This window comes from Centropristis striata, chromosome 22 (genome assembly GCF_030273125.1).
Source record: "Centropristis striata isolate RG_2023a ecotype Rhode Island chromosome 22, C.striata_1.0, whole genome shotgun sequence".
NCBI classification, from domain to species: Eukaryota; Metazoa; Chordata; class Actinopteri; order Perciformes; family Serranidae; genus Centropristis; species Centropristis striata.
The window spans coordinates 29,662,581-29,686,956 of NC_081538.1; the positions used below are offsets into that span (position 1 = coordinate 29,662,581).

General features: G+C 37.3%; 1 protein-coding gene across 1 annotated transcript; it reads left to right on the forward strand.

Annotated features, from left to right (window-relative positions):
- Positions 1–16,948: 16,948 nt before the first annotated feature.
- kcna1b (potassium voltage-gated channel, shaker-related subfamily, member 1b) lies at positions 16,949–21,495 on the forward strand. The gene is made up of 2 exons (XM_059325533.1): positions 16,949–17,754; positions 18,045–21,495. The coding sequence occupies exon 2, from the start codon at positions 18,202–18,204 to the stop codon at positions 19,690–19,692; it is 1,491 nt and encodes a 496-aa protein (XP_059181516.1). The 5' UTR covers positions 16,949–17,754; positions 18,045–18,201; the 3' UTR covers positions 19,693–21,495.
- The last annotated feature ends 2,881 nt before the right edge of the window (positions 21,496–24,376 follow it).

Consider the following 24,376-nt stretch of genomic DNA (forward strand, 5'->3'; position numbering starts at 1 on the left):
TGAACCTTTTATTATAGATTAAACATGAATAAAAACTGAATTTTGTACAGAAAGAAATTCTTTTTGTACAGTTTTTGAGTGAATACATGTCAAAAAGGATGAACAAATATCAATGTTATCTTAAATATTTTTGTATTATTTAATAAATATGTTACATTCAATTAATATTATGACACTCTGCTTCATTTATGTCCAAACCTTTTTGGAATCTGGGTAATTTAAAAAATATATATTTAATTTGAAAATGCATTTTGATCCTTTTCATTACAGATTATAGTTTATTAAATGTAATAAAAACAGATTTGATCAATTCAGAATTCAGAGTTTATATTTACAAAATTAATCAAATTTGAAGACAACATAAATTGTTTTTGTAAAGTTTTTGAGTGAATATTTGTCAAGAAAGGATGAAAAAAACCAACATATTATCACTTATATTATTATACTATTAAAGAAATTTCAGTTTCAATTTTCTGCTACAGACATCCGGGTCGTTGAGGCAGAGCAATCAAGCTCAGATAGACCAATCAGCACCTCCGTTTTCTTTTGTAACAAAAAAACTCAAATTTGTGAGAAAATAACACAACCCCCCCCCCCCCCCCCCCCCCCCCCCCCAAAAAAAAAAAAAAACAACAAAAAAAACAATCATAAATTTATCAGAAAAAAATTGCAAATTTAAAATTTGAGTAAAAATCACAAATTGAGAGAAATAAAAATCACAAATTTATGAGAAAAAAACCTCAATCTTACGAGGAAAAATTTAACAAATTTAAGAGACAAATTTTTTTTGAGTAAAAATCACAAATGCACAAGAAAAAACTTGAACTTTCTAACTGAATTCATGTTGTCAGAACTGAATGTTAATTTCCAAACTAATAAATTCAATTTCAAATTACAATTCAGATTCAGTTTTTCAATGCAATGATTCAAATTGAACAAGACAAATTCAAATCTTGTGATTCAAATTCAGTTTCTGGTGGCAGGTATTTCAGCCCGTAGATCATCTGCGACTCCTTGACTCCAGTTTGTTTGATCTTTAAAGCTTTAAAGCTCCTCAGCCGACTGAAGACTCATTCAAAATGAATGACTCTGAGCTGAACAGGAACAGATCCATTACATGAAGAAAAGCCGCTCTAAAGGGACCCGCCGGAGACGACAAATGGAAAAACCACAACTGAACTCAGACCATTAGGACATGGAACTGCTGAGTCAGCGGTCCTAATTGTTCTCAGCCATCGAGCCGTTTACTGCTGCAGGTAAGAAGCCCAGACGTTCTTCTTCTTCTGCCCTCAGCTGTCCAGTCACCACCAAAACATGTTGGTATTTCACTATTCTGCAATCATCAGATATGTATATATGTATATAACAATACATTAAAGTCAGCGACTTGCTTCTAAAAAGGAATGACAAAGGTCACCGCGAGAAAAAACTCATGAATCTACGAGAAAAAAACTCAAATTTATGAGAAAAAAACCTATGAGAAAAATACTCAAATTCATGAGAAAAAAACTCAAATTTGTGACAAAAAAAACACAAATTTCATAAATCATAAATGTATCAGAAAAAAATTGCAAATTTACAAGAAGAAAATCACAAAATTATGAGAATAAAACTCAAATTCATGAGAAAAAAACTCACAAATTTATGATAAAGAAATCATAATTTCACAAGAAAGAAATTACACATTTATGAGAAAAAGTCTCACAAATTAACAAGAAAAAAACAGAAATTTACAAGAGAAAACTCACAAATTTATGAAAAAACATTCACAACAAAAAATACCTCACAAATTTCCTAGAAAAAAACTCACAAATTGATGAGAAACAAGTCACAAATTTATCAGAAAAAATTGCAAATTTACAAGAAAAAAGAATCACAATTTAACAACAAAATACTGACAAATTCACAACAAAGAAAAATCACAGCTTTATTAGAAAAAAAAAATCATAATTTCACAAAAAAAAATACACATTTATGAGAAAAAGTGTCACAAATTACCAAGAAAAACCCCCAGAAATGTACAAGAGAAAACTCACAATTTATGAAAAAAAATTCACAACAAAAAAACCTCACAAATCTACTAGAAAAAAACTGACTTGACAACTAGAAAAAACTCACAAATTGATGAGGAACATATCACAAACTTATGGGAAATAATTTACGAGAAATAAAAAAATTATGAAAAAAATCACAATTAAAAAAAACTTCACAAATTTAAGAGAAAAAAATCACAAATTAAAAAGAAAACAACTGATAAAAAGTCTCCTTTCCCTCATATACTGATTATGTCCAACAGTCAAAGGACGTTTGTTTACATGAATCTCAGAAAGAAACCAACCAGAGACACTGAGACAGAAACAGACTTTATAAAAGACAGAGACCTTAAAGCTCCAGCCTCAGTCTGTTCTCCTCATTACCATAACTTTATGACTGCAGCATCACTCCATCGCTCTGATTGACTGAACGCAGCTCGCTCTGCTTTGTGTTGGTGAAACTCGGCCCCCGCTCCGCATTAATAATGGATCGGTCCGAGGCGTTTCACTGCTCCGCTCCATGGAGGCGAGCCGGTACAGGAAGCAGCAGCACAGAAGGTCAGAGAGGAGAATCTGTGTCCTCCTCCTCCTCCTGACCCACCACAATAAGAGCTTTTATAAAGGTGGAAGAGCACAATCTCTTAAGGTGGAAGAGTTCTTTAATTTAAGTTATTTAACAGTGATTTATTAAAACCAATGATGGTTGAATGTTGCTGGTATAGTTTAACCTGCTGGTGGCGCTAGATGGAAAGTCAGAGGATCACCAAACTCCTCAGCAGTCTTCCACAGACTCCTGGGAATGGTTCTACCCAATATCATCCCAGTCCATTCAATAATTGTTGGGATTTTTCCGTTTGAACCTCAGTGGTGGACCGTCCAATCAACAGACTTAAGAGGTCAAAATTTGGAGGCGAGCCGGTACAGGAAGCAGCAGCACAGAAGGTCAGAGAGGAGAATCTGTGTCCGAGTCCTCCTCCTGACCCGCCACAATAAGAGCTTTATTAAGGTGGAAATGTTCATGCTTTTTTGTAACCAATGACGGTTGATTGTTGAAGGTATATTTTGACCTGCTGGTAGCGCTAGATGGAAAGTCAGAGGATCACCAAACTCCTCAGCAGTCGTCCACAGACTCCTGGGAATGGTTCTACCAAATATCATCCCAATCCATCCAGTAGTTGTTGGGATTTTTCCATTTGAACCCCAGTGGTGGACCTCCCGATCAAGTCCATATGTTGGGAAAATATCATCAGAATTAGGAGGTAAAAATGTAGCGCCTTGACCTCAGAGCTCGAGGGAATAACACATGACACACAAATTCACAAGAAAAAAACTCACATAGTTATGAGAAAAAAATCACAAATCACAAAAAAAACCCTCACAAATTCATGAGAAAATGAATCACAAATTTACGAGAAAAATTCACATTTTCATAAGAAAGAAACACATTCACGAGAGAAAAAACAAAACAACTTCATGTGGAAAAAATAAAAATAAATACTTGAGAAAAAAATCACAAATTTTGAGAAAAAAAACTAACAAATATGAGGAAAAAGGAACATTCACAAAAAAATCACAAATTTATAACAAAAAGATTCACAAATTTGCGGAAAAAAACCCCTCACAAATTCATGATAAAATAAATCACAAATTTACGAGAAAAATTCACAAATTCACAGGAAAAAAACCCTCACAATTTCATAAGAAAGAAATTAACACTTTTATGAGGAAAAGAAATGAACAAATTTAGGACGTCTTGACCTCGGAGTTCGAGGAAATAACATAATATAAATACCACACAAATTTACAAGAAAAAAGCTCACACATTTATGAAAATTAAGGCTATAAATATAAACTATTTTGTGTTCCAAAAAATATTAAAATATGATATAATTTCCTATTTCCTGAAGAATATCCTGGAAAGAACCAAGTAATTGTATAAATTATTATTATTATTATTATTATTATTATTATTATTATTAATAATAATAATAATAATAATAATAATAATAATAATAATGTTCAATACTACATTTTCCATATATGTTGCATTGTTTGCTTAGCTTAGTTAATTAGTTAATGAATCCTTTGTATTTCTTTTTAAATTAATTAATTAGTTATTTAAAATAATTATTTAAACACTAACTTAAAACAATTTCAGCCCATAATATTTACAGTAAAATGAATAAATAAATACATATAAATAGTCATATTTATAAACATTAATTAAAAAAATGAATGAATTAAAAATTAATTCAGAATTAATCAATTTTGGAGATTTAAGATAACAGAAATACTAGATAATTAACCCTCAGATGACTGTGCCAGCAGCAGGTAATAATGATAATATTTTGTCTTATTGATTATCGTTTATTTTTGATGTTTGTTGCAGTGAAACGTTGCAGCATGAACACAGATCTGATTCTTTTTGCAGCTCGGGGGCAAAACAAGGTCGAATCCTCTCTGAACGGAAAGTGGAGGGATTTTTTTTCTTTATTTTTATAATTTTTTCTGGGTCGTACCATCAGTGAGGAGCTGCAGGGAGGTGGTGCACACACACACACACATACACACACACACACACACACACACACGCATCCTGAATCAGTTTAATTGTATAAACTGTCGCTCACTAACCAGTAAACTGCTGCTGCGTCTCTTTAACCCCTGCACCCCCATCAGGAGGATAAATGGTGCCGGCTGGCAGCAGAAATAGATTCAGAATCCCCTCAAAGAAAGAGGAGCTTTCTAAAAATAGCTCACACACACACACACACACACACACACACACACACACACACACACACACACACACACACTCTCTCGTGCAGAGCCGTGGCAGCAGGGATTCCCTGAAGGTTCAGTTTGGTTTTATTGTCACGTAAAATGTAGAAACACATGAAGCTGGTGGTTTTTACTGCAGCTCCATGTGCTGAAATGCATCATTTTTATCTCTTCCTTTTTAATATTTACAGATTATAAATATAGAGATTGTTACATTTAAAAGAAATGCAACAAATTGCACAAAACGTAATAAGTTGAGTGCTTGTTTTAGTGACAGAAATCATCAGAAAAGATAAAAAAACAGGTTGAATTTCTGTGATAAATTATGTTTTAAAATTGTAGTAAAATAGAATGTATATATAAACACTTTTCTAAATGCCCACAAGTGTCCTGAATGTAGCAAAAATAACAAAAAAAGGCACAAAATGAAACAAAATACGTATTTAATCATTTAATTGTTGTATTAGAAATATAATTGGCCCAAAAATAAATATAATGTGACAAAAATGTCACAAAAATGTGACACAAAATGACGGTAAAAATAGTTTTTTCCACATATTCTCAGTATTGTCCTGTTTCCAGCCTCTCCTGTCCTCTCCTCTCTGAAAAAAGACCCCAGAAAAGACGTAAAATGATCAAAAAAGATGTATAATGGCCAAAAAAAAGTAAAATTATAAAAAAGACGTAAAATCACCATAAAATGACCAAAGAAAGACGTAGAATGACCAAAAAAAGACACAAAATTACCAAAAAAGATGTAAAATTACCAAAAAATACATAAAATTACCAAAAAATCCACATATTGTACATATTGAAGTATTGTCATGTAAACAGCCTCTCCTGTCCTCTCCTCTCTGCTCTGTGTAAACAGTGTCTCTGAGGAGCAGAATTTAATGTTTTTAACAGGATCTGGTTTATTTTAAATGACACATGTAGAATAAAGAGATTCTGACACTAATATCAACATTTAACACAAGTAACTGTCACTTTTTAGAACTGATGATGCGTTCAAGGACCGTCGGAAAGTTCACACTCTGACGATAATTTTTACAGTTTCTGTCTGAGATAAAGGGAGTATTTTTGGCGAGCCAGCAGAGTAAACACCTCTCTGAAGGGTTAAAGGTTAAAGGAGAATCTGCTGTCAGCTGTTTGATGTTTCAGATCTTTATTGTTCACTAAATCACGCTGGAGACGACAGAGTGAGAGATGTTTGTCCCTGAGGAGCCGTCAGTGATGTTTGGTGTCTGCTGATAATTTACGACAAGTCGAGCTGTAAACACAGAAACATACTCTCTCTCTCACACACACACACACACACACACACACACACACACACAGCACACACACTCACTCTGTAAACACAGAAAGAAACGACGCCTGACGGCGGTTTGATCTTCATCATGGGGAGAATGTGACGAGTCGTCAATGAGCCGATCGATCAGGTCTCAGAGAGAGAGGAGCAGGTTCACTCACAGTACAGGGGTTATTATGGTGGTTATTATATATCACAGTACAGGGGTTATTATGGTAGTTATTATATATCACAGTACAGGGGTTATTATATATCACAGTACAGGGGTTATTATGGTAGTTATTATATATCACAGTACAGGGGTTATTATGATGGTTATTATATATCACAGTACAGGGGTTATTATGATGGTTATTATATATCACAGTACAGGGGTTATTATGGTGGTTATTATATATCACAGTACAGGGGTTATTATGATGGTTATTATATCACAGTACGGGGGTTATTATGGTGGTTATTATATATCACAGTACAGGGGTTATTATGATGGTTATTATATATCACAGTACAGGGGTTATTATGGTGGTTATTATATATCACAGTACAGGGGTTATTATGGTGGTTATTATATATCATAGTACAGGGGTTATTATGGTGGTTATTATATATCATAGTACAGGGGTTATTATGGTGGTTATTATATATCATAGTACAGGGGTTATTATGGTGGTTATTATATATCATAGTACAGGGGTTATTATGGTGGTTATTATATATCATAGTACAGGGGTTATTATGGTGGTTATTATATATCACAGTACAGGGGTTATTATGGTGGTTATTATATATCACAGTACAGGGGTTATGTTATTAATGTGTTGTTGTTCCAAAATGTGATTGATACTTTTACCAAACTTAAAAAAATCATATCTTTAATAATATATATATATTATAATATATATATATATATATATTATATATATATAATATATATATATATATATGTTTATATAATATGGTTATGTGATATATAAATAAAGTCAATTTAATTGTATAAACATATGATATTAGCTTGATTTTTATATATACTGAAAACATATTTTTAATATATTTCCACACTATTTTCAGCACTTTTCATTAAATGAAGCAAAAACGATAAAACCCAAACTATTTAAACGTCCAGCAGCTCAGGACGGAGGTGATTTTTATTAAACTGGTTTTGTTTTGGAGGAAAAGGTTTGAAACAGCATCTCTCCGGGCGTGTTCACAGAAGACCTGCAGCTGATCCAGATTCAGATTATGGTGGAGCTGCAGAGGAAAGCTGCTGAATAAATGATGTGATACGTGAAGAAGAGGAGCAGGACGACAGGATGAAGAGGAGAGGACGACAGGATGAAGAAGAGAGGACAGGATGAAGAGGAGAGGGACGACAGGATGAAGAGGAGAGGAGGACAGGATGAAGAGCGGAGGTCAGATGTTAGAGGGATTCTCTCTGTTTGTTCTGAGGAAAGAAAGATGAATTAAAGAGGAGAATCCATAAAAACCCTCCAGAGCTTTCAACATGCTGCTGCATTATTTACACAACACAATAAGAAACACGAATCAAACATTCAGCTTCATGTTTCTGCTGAGAGGAGGGAGACGCTCCTTTTAATATCTGGAACATGAAGAACGATTCAGAGAAAAAGATCTGCTTCAATCAGAGATCCAGCAGGATTCAAATGTGTGTTTTATTTTGAAGCTCGGCAAAAAATTTACTATAAAAACAGGCGTTATCGTCAGAGTTTGAACTCTCCGACGGTCCTTGAACGCATCATCAGTTACAAAAAGTGACCGTTACTTGTGTTAAATGTTGATATTAGTGTCAGAATTCTCTTTATTCTCCATGTGTCATTAAAATAAACCAGATCCTGTTAACAACATTTTGTTGTTTAGTGAATTTGTGAATTTTTTTCCTTTATATTATTGAGTTTTTTCATGTTAATTTTTGAGTTATTCTCGTAAATTTGTGATTTTTTTTGTTGTAAATAGTTTTTTGTAAATTATGGAAATCTGAAAAAATACAGTAAAATATAAACCTGCATTTTTGTTTTGCATTTTTTTTGTGAACCAGTGCATGAAAGAAAACCTTCCTCCTCCTCCGTATATTTGTGAATTATTCCTTGTAAATTTGTGTGGTGTTTTTGTTGTAATTTTAGCTTTTCTCTCATAAATTTGTCAGTTTTTTTCTTGTAAATTTTGTTTTGTTGTAAATAGGTTTTCTCAGACATGAATAAATTTGTTTTTAAGAAAAGTCAATTTATGTGTGTTTTTTCTTGTGAATATGTCGTTTTTTTCTCTAAATTTACGGGAAAACTGCAAAATACAGTAAAACATACACCTACATGTTTGTTTTGCATGTTTTATTCCCATTATTCTGAAGCCTCAAAATGAACCAAGTGCATGAAAGAAACCTTCCTCCTCCTCCTAAGAAACCTTCCTCCTCCTCCTCCTCCTCCTCCTCTCTTCCCCTCCCCCCATCTGTCACTTCTCCTCCTCCTCTCTCTGGCCGGTTCTCCCGTGACGTGTCTCTAATAATAACTCCGTGGACTCGGGTCCCGGGGCCCCGGGGGCCGAGGGTTGGACTTGAAGGGCACGGCATGAATCGGCCCGAGAGAGAGAGAGAGAGAGAGAGAGGGAGAGGTAGAGTTATATAGATATATTTATATATATGTGTGTGTGTGTGTGTGTGTGTTATATAATCCTGGTTGTGTTTATGAATGAGCTTCTCTTCGTCCAGCTGCTTCACATCAACATGGTCACGTTTTTACATGAATCAGGATAAAAACCGTGTTTTCTGCTGCAGCAACACGACGTCCACCGTGTGACGCCGTGACAGCTGATGAGTCAGCTGGATGACCAGGAGGTCAAAGGTCACCAGGAACCCACCACGAGCTGCTGGTGTTCAGGAAACGTGTCAGAGAGGAAAAGAGCAAAGATTCAGTCCAGCAGGGAGAATAACTCAGCAGCATAATGAGGAATGAGATGGACAAAAAAAAAAAATTCTGTAAATTTGGGATTTTTTTTCTGTAAATATGTGATTTTTTTACTGTAAATTTGTGATTTTTTTTCTGTACATTTTTTATTTTTTTCTGTAAATGTGTGATTTATTTGCTGTAAAATGGTGATTTTCTTCCCCATGAAATTGGTGATTTTCTTCTGTAAATTTCTGATTTTTTTGCCCTGAATTTGTGATTTCTGTAAATGTGATTTTTTTTCTATAAATGTGTGATTTTTGTCAAGTATATTTTTTATTTTTTTGCTGTAAATGTGTGATTTTTTTTGCTGTAAATTTGTGAGTTTTTCCAAGCAAATTTGTGATTTTTTTGCAGTGAATTTGTAATTTTTTTCACATGAATAATTTTAAAAAATTGTAATTTCTTTTGCATGAATTTGCACATTTTTTGGACAAGAAAATAAGATGAATCCTGCACATAAGATCTGCAGGATTTTCATGCAAATTAAAAGTTCATACTTTGGTATAAGTAGTAGTAGTATAAAAAAGCCAAAACACACTGGAGGTGACGCTTAAAGTCAGTAATGAGGTTACAACATTTATCTCTGTGTGTCTCTGGAGGTTTTCAGGGCAGCTGAGAAAAGAAATGAGAGAGATGTAGGGCGAGATGTTGTAGAGGAAGAGGAGGAGGAGGAGGAGGAGGAGGAGGAGAGGGAGGAGGAGGAGGAGGAGAGGGAGGAGGAGGAGGAGAGGGAGGAGGAGGAGGATGAATGGAGCGTCGTGGAAACAGAGGAAGTCTTTAATGAGTGTTGCTCTGATTCAGGCCACGAGGAACCGACAGGACTGAGAGTCTCTGCAGAGGAAGCAGGCCGACCTGAAGGAAGACCGGGTTCCTCCTCCTCCTCCTCCTCCTCCTCCTCCTCCTCCTCCTCCTCCTCCTCCTCCTCCTCCTCCTCCTCCTCCTCCTCCTCCTGCTCCTCCTGCTCCTCCTCCTCCAGCTGACGGTCTGGTAACATCCCAGATACTTGTTCATCTTTGGAACCAGTCATGTTGAAGACCTGCAGAAATGATTGAAATGAAGCTGTGACACTCAAAACTAATCTAAATAAACTGCAGACTGCGTCTAAACAACACAAAGTGTAAATTTGTGATATTATTTTTATTGTTTTTTTCTTGTTAATTTGTGAATTTTTTTTCTCGTAAATTTGTTAGTTTTTTTTCTCAGAAATTTGTGTTTTTTTTAATCGTCATTTTGTGATTTTTTTCCTGAACTTAATTTCTGAATTATTTTCTTGTGCATTTGTGATTATTTTGTCGTAATTTTTTTTCATAAATCTGTGATTTTTTTTTTAAAAACTGTATTTCTTTTTAAATTTGCTATTTTTTTAAATACTTTTTCTAATTTTTTCTCGTAAATTTGTGATTTTTTTTTCATAAATTTGTATTTTTTGTTGTTGTAAATTTGTGTATTTTTCTTATAAATTAGTAATTTTCTCTTCAGCTGCAGTTAAAGTGACATCAAGTGAATTCAGAAGCTGATCCTCGTCCTTGTACCAATCACAGCTCCAGTAGAGAGACCAGGAGGATCAGGAGACCAGGAGGATCAGGAGAGCAGGAGGATCAGGAGACCAGGAGGATCAGGAGACCAGGAGGACCAGGAGACCAGGAGGATCAGGAGACCAGGAGGATCAGGAGACCAGGAGGATCAGGAGAGCAGGAGGATCAGGAGACCAGGAGGATCAGGAGAGCAGGAGGATCAGGAGACCAGGAGGATCAGGAGACCAGGAGACCAGGGGCCCGAGGCTTCAGGCTGCAGGTCGACTCTCACAAGTTCAAGTGCACGTTAAACTTTCCAACAGGAGGATTTGCGTCTTGAGTTTCATGTCTGTAAGGCGACACCGGGCCGGTTCTTTGTTCTCCGGTTTCACCAGATGAAAGCAGCTGAGATCAGCAGCAGCTTCTCGTCTCTGCTGTCAACGAGTCGACATGAAGCTCTGAACACGTCGGAACGTGTCTCAGCTCCGAGTCGCCACGTTTGGCTCTCACCTGTTTCCTGTTTCCATCAGAGCTCAACGAGTGTTTGAAAACAAATGACACCAACATTTTCCTCTGAGTGTAAAGGACCATTAATATAAATCTGTCTCTGATTGGTTCAATACCCACATTATGAAAATACAAACAATATGGTTTGTTTTGAGTTTTTTCCCATACATTCGTGAGGGTTTTTTTCCTGTAATTTGTGAGTTATTACTTGTGAATTTTTCAAATGTTTTCTTGTGAATTTGTGAGTTTTTTAAATTTTATTTTGTGACGTTTTTTCTCATAAATTTGTGTTTTTTTCCGTATATTTGTGATTTTTATTGGTTGTATTTTTTTTTTTGTTTTTCTCATAAATTTGTGAGGTTTTTTTTTATGAATTAGATTCATGAGATTATGAAGAAGTTTTTCCTTGTTTATTTTTTTTTGTCGTAAATTTGTGATTTTTTTGATAAATTTGTGATTTTTTTGTCATAAATTTGATGTTTTTTGTCATAAATTTGATGTTTTTTGTCATTAGTTTGTGAGTTTTTTTGTCGTAATATTTTTTTTCATAAATGTGAGTTTTTTCTTATTAATTTGTGATTTTTTTGTTGGAATTTTGGTATGTTTTTTAGAATATTTTGTGATTTTTTTTCTCGTAAATTTGTGATTTTTTTCCTCATAAATTTGTGATTTTTTTCTCATAAATTTGTGAATTTTTTTTCTCATAAATTTGTGATTTTTTTTCCTAACTTTGTCATTTATTTCTTGATTTTATGCATCCAGGGTCACTGCTTCACACACTCCACCTGCTCCTGAACCAGATCAGATCGTTCAGATAACAAAGCGACTAACTGGATTATAATCCTGGATGTTAAACCTCAGAGGTCAGAGGTCACAGTAACATATGGATCGAGGCTTCGCCGTGTGAACACGGAGCTGGTTCCTCTTTCCTCTCGTGTGTGTTCAGGTTTTTTGTAGCTCGGCGTGTTTTTCTAAACTAAATTTAGGTTTTGAGGAATCCGAGGGGACTCATCCAGCTGTCGGTTACAGCAGCTACTGTAAGAGACTCTGAACACTGTAGGGACCAAGATAGACCAGCTCACATACCACACACACACACACACACACACACACACACACACACACACAAATACCACACACACACAAATACCACACACATTCCAGCTTTCACTCAACTCTCACACACAATTCACTCAGATGACAAACACACACAGAGATTCTGTTTTTCTCATGAATTTTAATTTCATAAATATTTTCCGTTGTACATTTGTGATGTTTTTTTTTGTTTGTTTGTTTTGTTGTAAATTTGGGAGTTTTTTCTTGTTAATTTATGATTTTTTGTGGTAAATCTGGGTATTTTTTTCGTCTTAAAATAGTGGGTTTTTTTGTGGTAAATTTAGGATTTTTTGTGGTAATTTTGGGGTTTTTTTTGTCCTAAAGTAGTGAGTTGTTTCTTTTTAATTCATGTTTTTTTTGTGTGGTAAATTTGTGATTTTTTTTGTCGTAACTTTGTGATTTATCTGTATAAAGTGGTCATGTTATCAGTATAAAACGGGTATGTTATTAGCATAAAGTGGACATGGTAATTAATGATTTTTTGTGGTAAATATGGGATTTTTTTTGTCTTAAAGTAGTGATATTTTTTTTGTAAATTTAGGATTTTTTGTGGTAATTTTGGGAATTTTCTGTCCTAAATTTGTGAGTTGTTTCTTTTTAATTTATGTTTTTTTTTTGTGGTAAATTTGTGATTTTGTTGTCTTAAATGTGTGATTGTCTTGATGCATTTGTACATACATATATCTCATAAAGTTTTTTTCTAGTTTTTTGTTGTAAATTTGTGAGTTTTTTGTAGTAAATTTGGGATTTCTTTGTCCTATATTTGTGATTTAAAAAAAATATAATTTTATTTGAGTTTTGTCTAGTAAATTTCTGAGGGTCTTTTCACTGCATGAGTATTGTATGTTATGACTTTTATTGGTTTTAAATCTTGTTTTTTTTCTCATAAATTTGTGAGGGTTTTTCTGGTGAGTTTTTTCTTGTACAATTGGGATATTTTTCTCTTGAAAATTGTTTTTTTTTAATCGTAAATTTGGGATTTATTTTGTGTGTTTTTTGCCTTCGATTGCCTGTTATCAGCATAATTAGGCATGAGTGGGCATGTCTGTAAAGAGGAGACTCATGGTGACACACAGAGCCCGTTTTCATTCAGATATCTGGAGGTCAGAGGTCAAGGGACCCCTTTGAAGATAGCCATGCAAGTTTTCTTTTCTCACCAAAATTAAGCCTATAATTGGAGCGTTATTTCACCGACTTTATAACAAAATATCACAACATATTTGGCACCAGTGGATTCAGAAAAAGCCCTCCACAGCCTCTGAAAGAAGGGTTAAATATGCGATAATGTCTGACTGGGTATCATATTTTACAATTTTACTCATTTTTGATGGTCCTCCTTAACAAGTAACCTAATTTAATATAGTCTACATGTAGCTTATTAATGGTATTTATGCTATATTCAATGGAAAACTACTGACTTATTAAAATATTCCCAGTATCTTCCTTGTCTTTGTCTTCTCTCTGACTGTGTTTGTGTTCTGGTCGTCTCTGGGATCGGATCCAGCTCTGCAGCCAGCTGATCCTCCGACTCGGCCCACCGCCGGGTCCATCTGCTGGGCTCCAACAGGCTCCAACAGGCTCCGCCTCCAACCTGCTGCTGGAGGAACGCTACACAACAATGAGACGGAGCAGATCTTATAAACCTTCACTGGAATAATGAGAGAAGACTGTCAAAATAAAGGAAAGAAGGAGAAAGTTCAGGAGCTGTCCGTGGTGCTGAATTTCAGATGAAAATCGGGTGATGAAACCAAAAACGTATATTTAATTTGTTTTTTGAAGCTTAGATTCACCAGAAATCTTCCAAATCTTCCAGTTATACTGGATTAATTGTGTCTCTCCTGTTTGTTTGATAAAAACTACAGTGAGCAGCTGTTTCGAGACATTTCTTTAGGAGAATATTCTTATTGTTTAAAAACAGAAATATACAATTTCTTTTTGATTTTTAAAGATTATTGTCTTCAGGAGACAAACAGAATATTTTTTTATTATTGAATAAAGGCAAGCTGTGAGCTCTAAGCCTGTTAAGTGGCTGATTAAATTAACATTGATATCATGCAAAATACGAACAATCGCTTTTAAAACATATTGCTAACATGACACAGAAGTCTCAGTTTTCCAGTCAGACCCGATTTATGCAGCTCACAGACTGTTTAGGGACCCCAGGATGCACAAAGATTCACACACAAGAGGACACAGTAACACATTTACTGCAGTAGAAACACTTACTGTTATCTGCATAAATGGGCATCTTATTAGTATAAAACGGGTATGTTACTAGCATAAAGTGGGCATGTTATCGACATTAAGTGGGCATATTATTAGTATAAAGTGGGCATATTATCAGTATAAAGTGGGCATGTTATCAACATAAAGTGGGCATGTTATCAGCATAATGTGGGCGTGTTATCAACATAAAGTGGGCATGTTATCAATATAAAGTGGGCATGTTATCAGTATAAAGTGGGCTGTTATCAACATAAAGTGAGCATGTTATCAACATAAAGTGGGCATGGTATCAGCATAAAGTGGGCATGTCTGTAAACATATATCACATGTCGTAGTCAGGATATATTGCCAAAGGCCAAATTCACATTATCCAAACGGAATTTACCATCTTCATGACCTCAAATTGAGAATATTATTGAATAATAGTGGATTATAAGTGTTCATGAGAGCTTTGTCACTGTTGGTTTGGGTCTTTTCATGGGATTTGTTAATAAAAAACAAAATAAAGGGCTGGAAATCATAAGCAATAAATCAATACTTTACTGACCCACTATAATGGAGGAAGTGTGTTTCCATATCAGGTTTGAGTGAATAAATCCACCACACACAGTTTCTGAACAGAGCCGGTTTAATCTTTATCTGTCTCCACGTATGAAGGTGAGATAACTTCCAGGCTGCTGAGTCTCAGAAGCCCAGATAAAGTCAAATTAAGCCTCCAGGTTCCAGCTCTTATAATTTATTCCAAACGGACTAAATCCTCCATCGTTATCTCAGTTATCAGCACGTGGAGCTTAATGAAGGTCGACTTCTATTTAACAGCTTCAGTCACTCAGAAATACACTGAAGGGCCAAACCAGATGTCTTTGACTAGAGAGGTTGGAGGAATATTTGTCTTATAATAATGCATTATTAGTTTTCAAATGGTGCCATTAAAGAGTCAAACTCAGGCAGAATACTTTGACCAAACTTTATTATAAAACATAAAAATAAAAGTTATATGTATAACCTGCAAACAAGCAGTACAACAGGCGAAACTAACACGTTCTGATGCATGATGAAAACATTTTTTGCATTTTTGCATTAAACCGCATGTAACACACAGTTATTTTTGGTCTCATCAACTGATTTTTTGAGCCCAATTTTACTTATTTAATTCATAGACTGTATTAAATGATTTAATTATTATTTTATTGTTTGAGACATAATTTCAACAATGAATAAAGAAAAAGTCCAGTGAGGAAGAAGGCTTTTTTAGTCGCTGGTTTTCTTCGTGACCACGGTGTTCTCATTGGCGGTCTATAGCGCCACCAGGGGGCGCTCCACATGTTGTCAAGTGGTTTTATTGGCTAAAATTAACCATTTCCCGAGAACATGGAGCTTTATTTTGAAAAGCCACGATGCATGTAACTAGTGGAACATGACACGTTCAAAGAGTTCCCTGTGTGTCGCCATCACATGCCAAAAAACATCTGAATTTGAATAATACTAATATAATGATAATAATAATAAAAATAATAATAATAATAATATAATTACAAAAATGTAATTATACAGATGATCAGTTTCTTGCTAGATTATTGCTCTCATCTTATTTTTGTACACTTAATAATAATAATAATAATAGTAATAATAAAAGCAATAATAAAATAAAAATCATTACAAAAATTAAATTATTTAACCATTTGGTCAGTTTCTCTTCTATTGCTCTCATCTTATTTTTTACACTTGATAATAACAATAATAATAATAATAATAATAATAATAATAAAAAATCATTACAAAAATCAAATAATTTAACCAGATAATCAGTTTCTTGCTAGATTATTGCTCTTATCTTATTTTTTTACACTTGATAATAATAATAATAATAATAATAATAATAATAATAATAATAAGAATAAATGATTTAAAAAAAAAATAAAAAAAATAAGATGATTAGTAGATCTAGATTATTGCTCCCATATTTTCTTACAGTTAAATAAATAAATAAATAAATAAATACATAATAATAATAATAATAAAAATAAAAATAAAATAGAATTTAACCAGATGATCAGTTTTATGCTAGATTCTTGCTCTCATCTCATTCTTTTTACACTTGATTGAAAATTTAAAATAAATTATACATATAAAAAAACAAAAAAAACAGCCCTCTGCTTGAGTCTCCCTGTTACCATAGCAACACCGGGGTATTTACACCACCGACTCGCAGGCTGGACTGTCGCAAACAGCCAATTATGGAGAAACAGTTTGAGCCGCTTCCTGCTGCAGATTCCTCCAGTCAGTCAGACAGACGGACAAATAAACAAATAAATAAATATATGTATAAAAATAAATATATATTCATAAGCAGCACGGAGAGAAATATATGTAGAAATACATTCTGGTTACATAACATGATGCAGTGCTCTACTATGAGATGTTTTCATGTTTATAAATCATGCATATTATTCAGATTTTATCCATAATAATAATAATAATATGTCAGCATACAATAATAATTATAATAATAATAACAGCGGGTGTGTGTTGTGGTCGTGCAGCTCGACCTGCTGTGGTTCGGTACCGGAGCGGCTCCTGCAGATACTGTAGCGCCAACTGTGTTTTACAGTCTGTCTGCATTGCGTCGAAACCCCCCTCCTCTCCTCTCTCACTCCCCTCACTCTCTCTCTCTCTCTCTCTCTCTCCTAACCCCTCCCTCCCTCCCTCCCTCCCTCCTTCACTCACTTCTTCTTCTTCTTCTTCTTTTCCTCTCTACATGAAATCCTGCAATATGCGTCCAAATCAGCGGAGACCCGTCCTGCCTGGTGCTCGGGCTGGATCTCTGAGTTCCGGATCTTAAAGCGGTTTCTCCTCCAAAAAGCCTCCGCGTTTCTCTTTCCATTTTTTTTTTAAATACTGCAGCAAAAAAAAACAGGAGAGAGCCGCTTTCTGCTGATGCTGCAGTGTCCAGTCCTGCTTCTCCTCCTCAGACCCGGAGCTTCACCCACTGCTGGATTTTCTCCGCCTTGCTCTTTTATTTCCAGCATGATTTTGATAAATTGTCAGTCAGGATTTTTGCAGCTGAGCCGCGGTTCAAAGCCGTCTGAAGCCTCCTCCTCCTCCTCCTCCTCCTCCTGCTGCTGCTCCTGCAGCCCGCAGCTCCGATCGACGCTGAAAACCAACACCAAGAGGATACGGATGTTGACCAAGACAACATAAGTCTATTAATTTTTCAGAGATCCTGTAAAACGATATCAGTATTAAAGCCAAGTTGGGAGAAGGTGTGCACAGTGAGGAGCTCCATCTGCTGCAGCTCAGCACAGGTACGTGTTTATTCCTCATTTACAGCCTTTTTGAAGCATGTGAGGCTTTTAAGAGGGATTTTATTTGTCCAGTTTATTGTGTGAAATGTTGAGAGGTGTCTGAGAGGGAACTGCAGGGTGCGCAGAGAGGACGCGCAGCAAACTTGAATACTGATGTATGCGGTAAAAATACAGCAAATGCAGCGCAGGGCGCCGTACTGTACTCTACTGCATGATGGGGTTTTTTCTTCTCGGAGCAGATGGAAACAGGATGTGAAGGCACGTCTCTTGTTTGTTTCACCCTGCTGCAGGTGACGGCGCTCTGCTGAGATGTTCAGCTCGGAGACGACGACGACGGCGAGGGAAGCTCTGCGCGGCTCGCAGCCTCACTAGAGGCTCCTTCACTTCGACCTGCTGTCCTTCACCTTCACGCCGCTTCCTCTTCCCGTCCTCCCCCCGCCAGGAAGGATGACTGTGGTGTCCACCGAGAACATGGACGAGACCTCCACCCTGCCGGGGCACCCGCAGGACCCCTACCCGCCCGACGACGACCACGACGACCACGACTGCTGCGAGCGGGTGGTCATCAACATCTCGGGGCTGCGCTTCGAGACCCAGCTCAAGACTCTGGCGCAGTTCCCCGAGACGCTCCTCGGGAACCCCAAGAAGAGGATGCGCTACTTTGACCCTTTACGAAACGAGTATTTCTTCGACCGGAATCGCCCGAGTTTCGACGCCATCTTGTATTACTACCAGTCCGGGGGGAGGCTAAGAAGGCCGGTCAACGTGCCGCTGGATATGTTCTCGGAGGAGATTAAGTTTTACGAACTGGGCGCGGAGGCCATGGAGAAGTTTCGGGAGGACGAGGGATTTATCCGGGAGGAGGAGCGGCCCCTGCCGGAGAAGGAGTTCCAGCGGCAGATCTGGCTCCTCTTCGAGCATCCGGAGAGCTCGGGGCCCGCCCGGGGGATCGCCATCGTCTCGGTGATGGTTATTCTTATTTCAATAGTCATATTTTGTTTGGAGACGTTACCGGAGCTGAAGGAGGACTCCAGCCAGCGGATGCGCGTGGTGGGGAACATCACGGTGTATTACAAGGCCAACGTGCTGACGGACCCTTTCTTCGTGGTGGAGACGCTCTGCATCATCTGGTTCTCTTTTGAGTTGATAGTCCGGTTTTTCGCCTGCCCCAGCAAGGCGGCCTTCTTTAAAAACATGATGAACTCCATCGACATCGTGGCTATAATCCCGTACTTCATCACGCTGGGGACGGAGCTGGCCGATGACCAGGAGAACAAGGAGGGGAAGGGAGGTGGGGAGCAGGCCACGTCTCTGGCTATTCTCAGGGTAATCCGCCTGGTGAGGGTGTTCAGGATCTTTAAACTGTCCCGGCACTCCAAGGGGCTCCAGATTTTGGGGCAAACTCTAAAGGCGAGCATGCGGGAGCTGGGCTTGCTCATTTTCTTCCTCTTCATCGGTGTGATTTTGTTCTCCAGCGCCGTCTACTTTGCCGAAGCCGAGGAGAAGGAGTCGTTCTTCACCAGCATCCCGGACGCCTTCTGGTGGGCCGTGGTGTCCATGACCACGGTGGGCTACGGTGACATGTACCCCGTCACCATCGGGGGGAAGATCGTGGGCTCGCTGTGCGCCATCGCCGGCGTGCTGACCATCGCGCTGCCGGTTCCCGTCATCGTGTCCAACTTCAACTACTTCTACCACCGGGAGACGGAGGGCGAGGAGCAGGCCCAGCTGCTCAACGTTAGCAACCAGAACTTGGCGTCGGACACCAACTCGAGCCGCCGCAGCTCCTCGGTGGTCAGCAAGTCGGAGTACATGGAGATAGACGAGGACATGAACAACAGCATCGATAACTTTAGGGAAGCGAACCTTAGGACTGCCAACTGCACGGCGCCGAGCCAGAACTGTGTGAACAAGGCGAAGCTGCTCACCGACGTGTGAGGCGGCGTCCGGCGCCACCGATGTAAATATTGTAGAAATATCTCGATGCTTTATCTCCATTGGTGCATTTTATTCTTCTTTTGCATTGATTCATTCAAACGTGTGTGTGAAGACTTTGGGAGTTCGACGCACACATGGCAAATTTATCAAAGCTAGAGACTCACTTATTCCAGGGACACGACGACAGACTTGTTTGGCAATAGCACAACGATCGGCAGGTGTCGGTGGAACATTTTGGATAAATTATTCACTCATTTTAAACGTTTTTTTACCAGTTTGTAAGAGGCAGGAGTTTACCCAGCAGGAAGAGTCTAAATAAAGACACCACAGAGGAGAGCTCGACCTCTGCTGCTCCGATTTTAACCATTCCAAAGTTACAAAGACAAGAGAGATCTAACAAGACATATTATGGTCGTTATTACAGAGTTGCACTATGGGAAATGTAAGAACAAATGTCACGATATTTTGGTCTCTGTTGCACCAATTTGTACCATTTGAGAACATGCAAGAGATATATTTCAAAATCAAACTTTGGGTATTGATTTTTGACAAAGATGTCTCAATAAACTTCTGTTTCAGGCTGTTGAAGCTAAACTTTCTGTTCAGCTTGACGTTTTCTTGAAATAATCTGTAGAATCACTGCCTTTTTTAGAATAAATCAGATGAAAAACATCTTATTTTAGAGCTTTTCATGGATGCACAAGCGAGAACAATGGGAGCTAAACCTTGAGACAAAAGTTGGGATAATTTGTACCGTTTGATTTTGAAATATATCTCTTGCAAGTCATCTGACTTTGGATATGCATTTATGATCAAGATGTCAAGATAAAACCTCAGTTTCAGGCTGTAGAATCACAGCTTGTTTTAGATGAATTCAGATGAAAAACATCCTGTTTTCGAGAAGAAAGGGAAATAAAACTTGAGACAAAATTCACAATATTTTAGTCTCTGTTGGACCAATTTTCAAGCTTGACTTTGGGATTTATTTTTGACCAAGATGTCAAGATACATAATCTTAGTTTCAAGCTGTTGAAGATAAACTTTCTGGTCAGTTTGACGCCTCTTAAAAGTATCACTGCCTATTTTATATGAATTCAGATGAAAAACATGCTGTTTTGGAGAAGAAAGTGATATAAAACTTGAGACAAAATCCAGGATATTTTAGTCTCTGTTGGACCAATTTTAAAGCTTGATTTTGAAATATATCTCTTGCAATTTTGGGATTTATTTTTGAACAAGATGTCGAGATAAAACTTAAGTTTCTGGCTGTTGAAGCTAACCTTTCTGTTCAGTTTGACGTCTCTTGAAATAATCTGTAGAATCACTGCCTATTTTTAGAATAAATCAGATGAAAAACATCACATTTTGGAGCTTTTCATGGATGCACAAGCAAGAACAAAGGGGGCTAAACCTTGAGACAAAAGTTGGGATATTTTAGTGTCCAATGCACCAATTTGTACCCTTTGATTTTGAAATATATCTCTTGGAAGTTATCAAACTTTGGATATGAAGTTTTGACCAAGATGTCAAGATAAATCCTCAGTTTCGGGATGTTGAAGTTAAATTTTCTGTTCAGCTTGACATCTCTTGAAATTATTTGTAGACTCCGCTTGTTTTTGATTAATTCAGATAAAAACATCTTGTTCTGGAGCTTTTCATGAAAAATGTATTTGTGGAGCACCTTTCAAGAAGTGGATTGAGAATTATAATGAAACAGAAGATAAAAACAAGTTGATTAAAATAGATTAAACAAGATAGTCTCAGATTTAGTTTAATGCAAAGAAGTTGCAGAGAGGAAAGTTTGAGAGTTGAACACAGAAATAACTCCAGAATTTATCCAAAAATGTTCCCGACACCTACGACGCTCTGTGCAACAGACTCAAGAAAAAAAAAAAAAAACTAAAACAAAAACAGACACAGAAACGAAGCCCAACGGAGATTTGAAGAACACGTTTGAGGACGACACATTTCGAACGGATTACAGTTGAAGTTCAGGTGTGTTTTTCCGCGGCACATCCAGGGACATTTTTTGGAAAACTCGACGCCAGATGTTTTTCAGGCACCTTATCAGAAACAAACAGGAGGTGTGCCGAGCCTTGTGGAGGATTATCCGCCCCACTGCTGCTGCTGCTGCTGCTGCTGCTACAGGTCGGCTGGAGGTTCCCTGTTCGATGCCATGCAACACTCCTTTATATAAACGCATGTGGAGACTCTCTTCTCTCTTATATCGGCATGCACAAGACGTTACCTCATTCTTATTTTTTACATTTTTTTCCTTCTTTTAAACCCTCATCTTCTCCTCCTGGGAATTTTTTCTCTCATTTGTTTTCACCAAAAGTGCACTGGCTATTTATTATTATTATTTAAGTTGTTTCGAAGCATTTACGTGTTGAATGTTGACGCATTAAGGGAACAGGAACACTTCTTTTTCGAAGATCATGGCATGTCAAAAATACTAAAAGCATTATGGCCTAATTAGCTATGGTATAGCTATGTATACTCAATGCATGACTACAGTATTAAATTGCTTGCAGTTGTGGAGGGACCTCGGGAGCCTCGGGGGGACGATGACGACAATGGCGGTCGTCACGCTAACGTCAGGATACGGTGCATGACGGAGCTAACTGCCGGAGGGGACAAACCTGCTAAAAAAAAACAACAAAAAAGAGACAAAAAAAAAAATCAACAACAAGGGAAAAAAATTCAGAAGAGACATATCTGATGATCTCTTTTAAAAAAAATGACACTTCAGAAATAACATCCTCCTTTTTCATTTATTTAGAAGCTTTGATCTTTGACGACGGAGTGCATGGGATCATTTTATGTGATTTGTGACACGATTTTTCTTTTTCTTCTTGCATCTGACTTTTAAAAAAACAGTTTGAAGAAGGAAAGCAGTAATATTTAACAAATTTTAATAGATATATCTAAAATTAGTTTCTAGTGCCTTGAACCCCGTCTCATTATAGAATTGACTGAAGTGCCTCCCGTTACAATAGAAGAGCTTACTATGTGCAGCTTATCTTCTCCTGCCATAAAGATGCACGACTCCCTGCACACCTGGAAACAAAGAGGGTGATAGACTAATACGTTTCGATACAAGATATGAATATATTCGATATTCTGGAGCCGACAGAAACTCGCCTGGTTGATGACACACAGCTGAAATAGGGATTGTTTGCAAAAAAACTTGGTCATTTCATGGTCAAAAATGGTATTTTCTTTGATACATCTGCAGTTTGAAATCCATAAAGGGACATCTGGTATTTCTCAACACAGTATTGTCAAAATTGTGGCCTTTCTGACTGAAAACTTGCTGTTCCTAAATGTAAATGAAGTTAAACGATATAAGTCAGTCAAAAAAGCTCTATGTTCGCCAATATGCAGACGACCTACTCATTTACCTTTCTCTACCGAGTCTAAAGGGATGTAAACAAGGACATTAGCCTTTTGGATTAGCTGTTGAACTGGCTGCACAGGGTTGTACTTGTGGAAGTATTAAGAAAATCTGAATTGTTTTCAAGGCGGAGCCCCATTCATTCCTATGAAAGTTGCTCAGTGGTGCATTAAGCCAACTTCCACGTGTAATCCAGATCTGGATGCATATATCTTGAGTTAATGGGTTGAACATATGTATGTTTAATAAGAACTGGATACCGGACCCAAAGTTGCCGTCTATATGGTGACATAGACATAATTGAGCTCCATTCATTCCTATGAATGGCTCAATGATGCATTGAGGCAACTTCCGCGTGTAAAATTATCCAGTTCCGCACACATCTTCAGATTAAGTGTCGAACATATGTATTATGTATGTTTCATAAGAACTGGATACCGGATTCAAAGTTGGCTTCTATAGGGTGACACAGGTGTAATTGTGTTGGTGGTTAGAAGCTGAAATAAGTTCTGTGGTTAAAACAACCTGAAGAGATGTTGGCGTCCTGTTGTACGGCATAAAACACTTCAGTAAATACCCCCACTAGTGAATTTTGGAGTTTTTACTTGTCCTTAAAAAGGCGGATGCTAACAAGAGGCTAAATGAGACTACAGTGGGTGTTGGGGACATTAAACGTTATCACGCCGGACACAACAGGAACTCTTTTACTAGTCCGCCTCACAACCTTTTGTCAAGTTTTTCACTGATTAAGTTTATAAACTATTTATCAGGTTATGAACTGGCTAAATGGTCAAACGGCTGGTTAGCTTGTCGGAGAGCGACCGAAGCTAATGGTAGTAACGTTGAAGTCATGTGGCTGTGGTGTAGTTTTTTACTGTCCACTGCATTCAAACATCATAAAAGTGGAGTTCATCTGCTGAACAAAACGTGAAGCATCAGAAACGTTTATTTTCAGGGGTCGGACTACAAAAATATGTCATTTAGTTTCCTCTCTGTTCGGTGGCCTGGCGCATATGGTGCGTGGCTGGTGGTAGAGCGGTCCCCCACGGACTGGTAGGCCGCTGGTTTGATCCTTGAGCATGGCAGTCTACAGGTTGAGTATTACTGGGGAAAGATACTGAACCCCAAATTGCCCCTGATGCTGCGACATCGGAGAACGAAGGTTTACTGGTTTACACGTTGTAGGAAAGTCAATGAGCTTCTGTAGTGTTGAATTGCTTTGTTGTGGTCGGTAAGACCAGAAAAGTGCAATACAAGTGCAGTCCGTTGACCGGTTCATACACTGAA

Coding starts and splice junctions, on each gene's coding strand:
- kcna1b (XM_059325533.1), top strand. CDS start 18,202: ATGACTGTGGTGTCCACCGAGAACATGGACGAGACCTCCACCCTGCCG.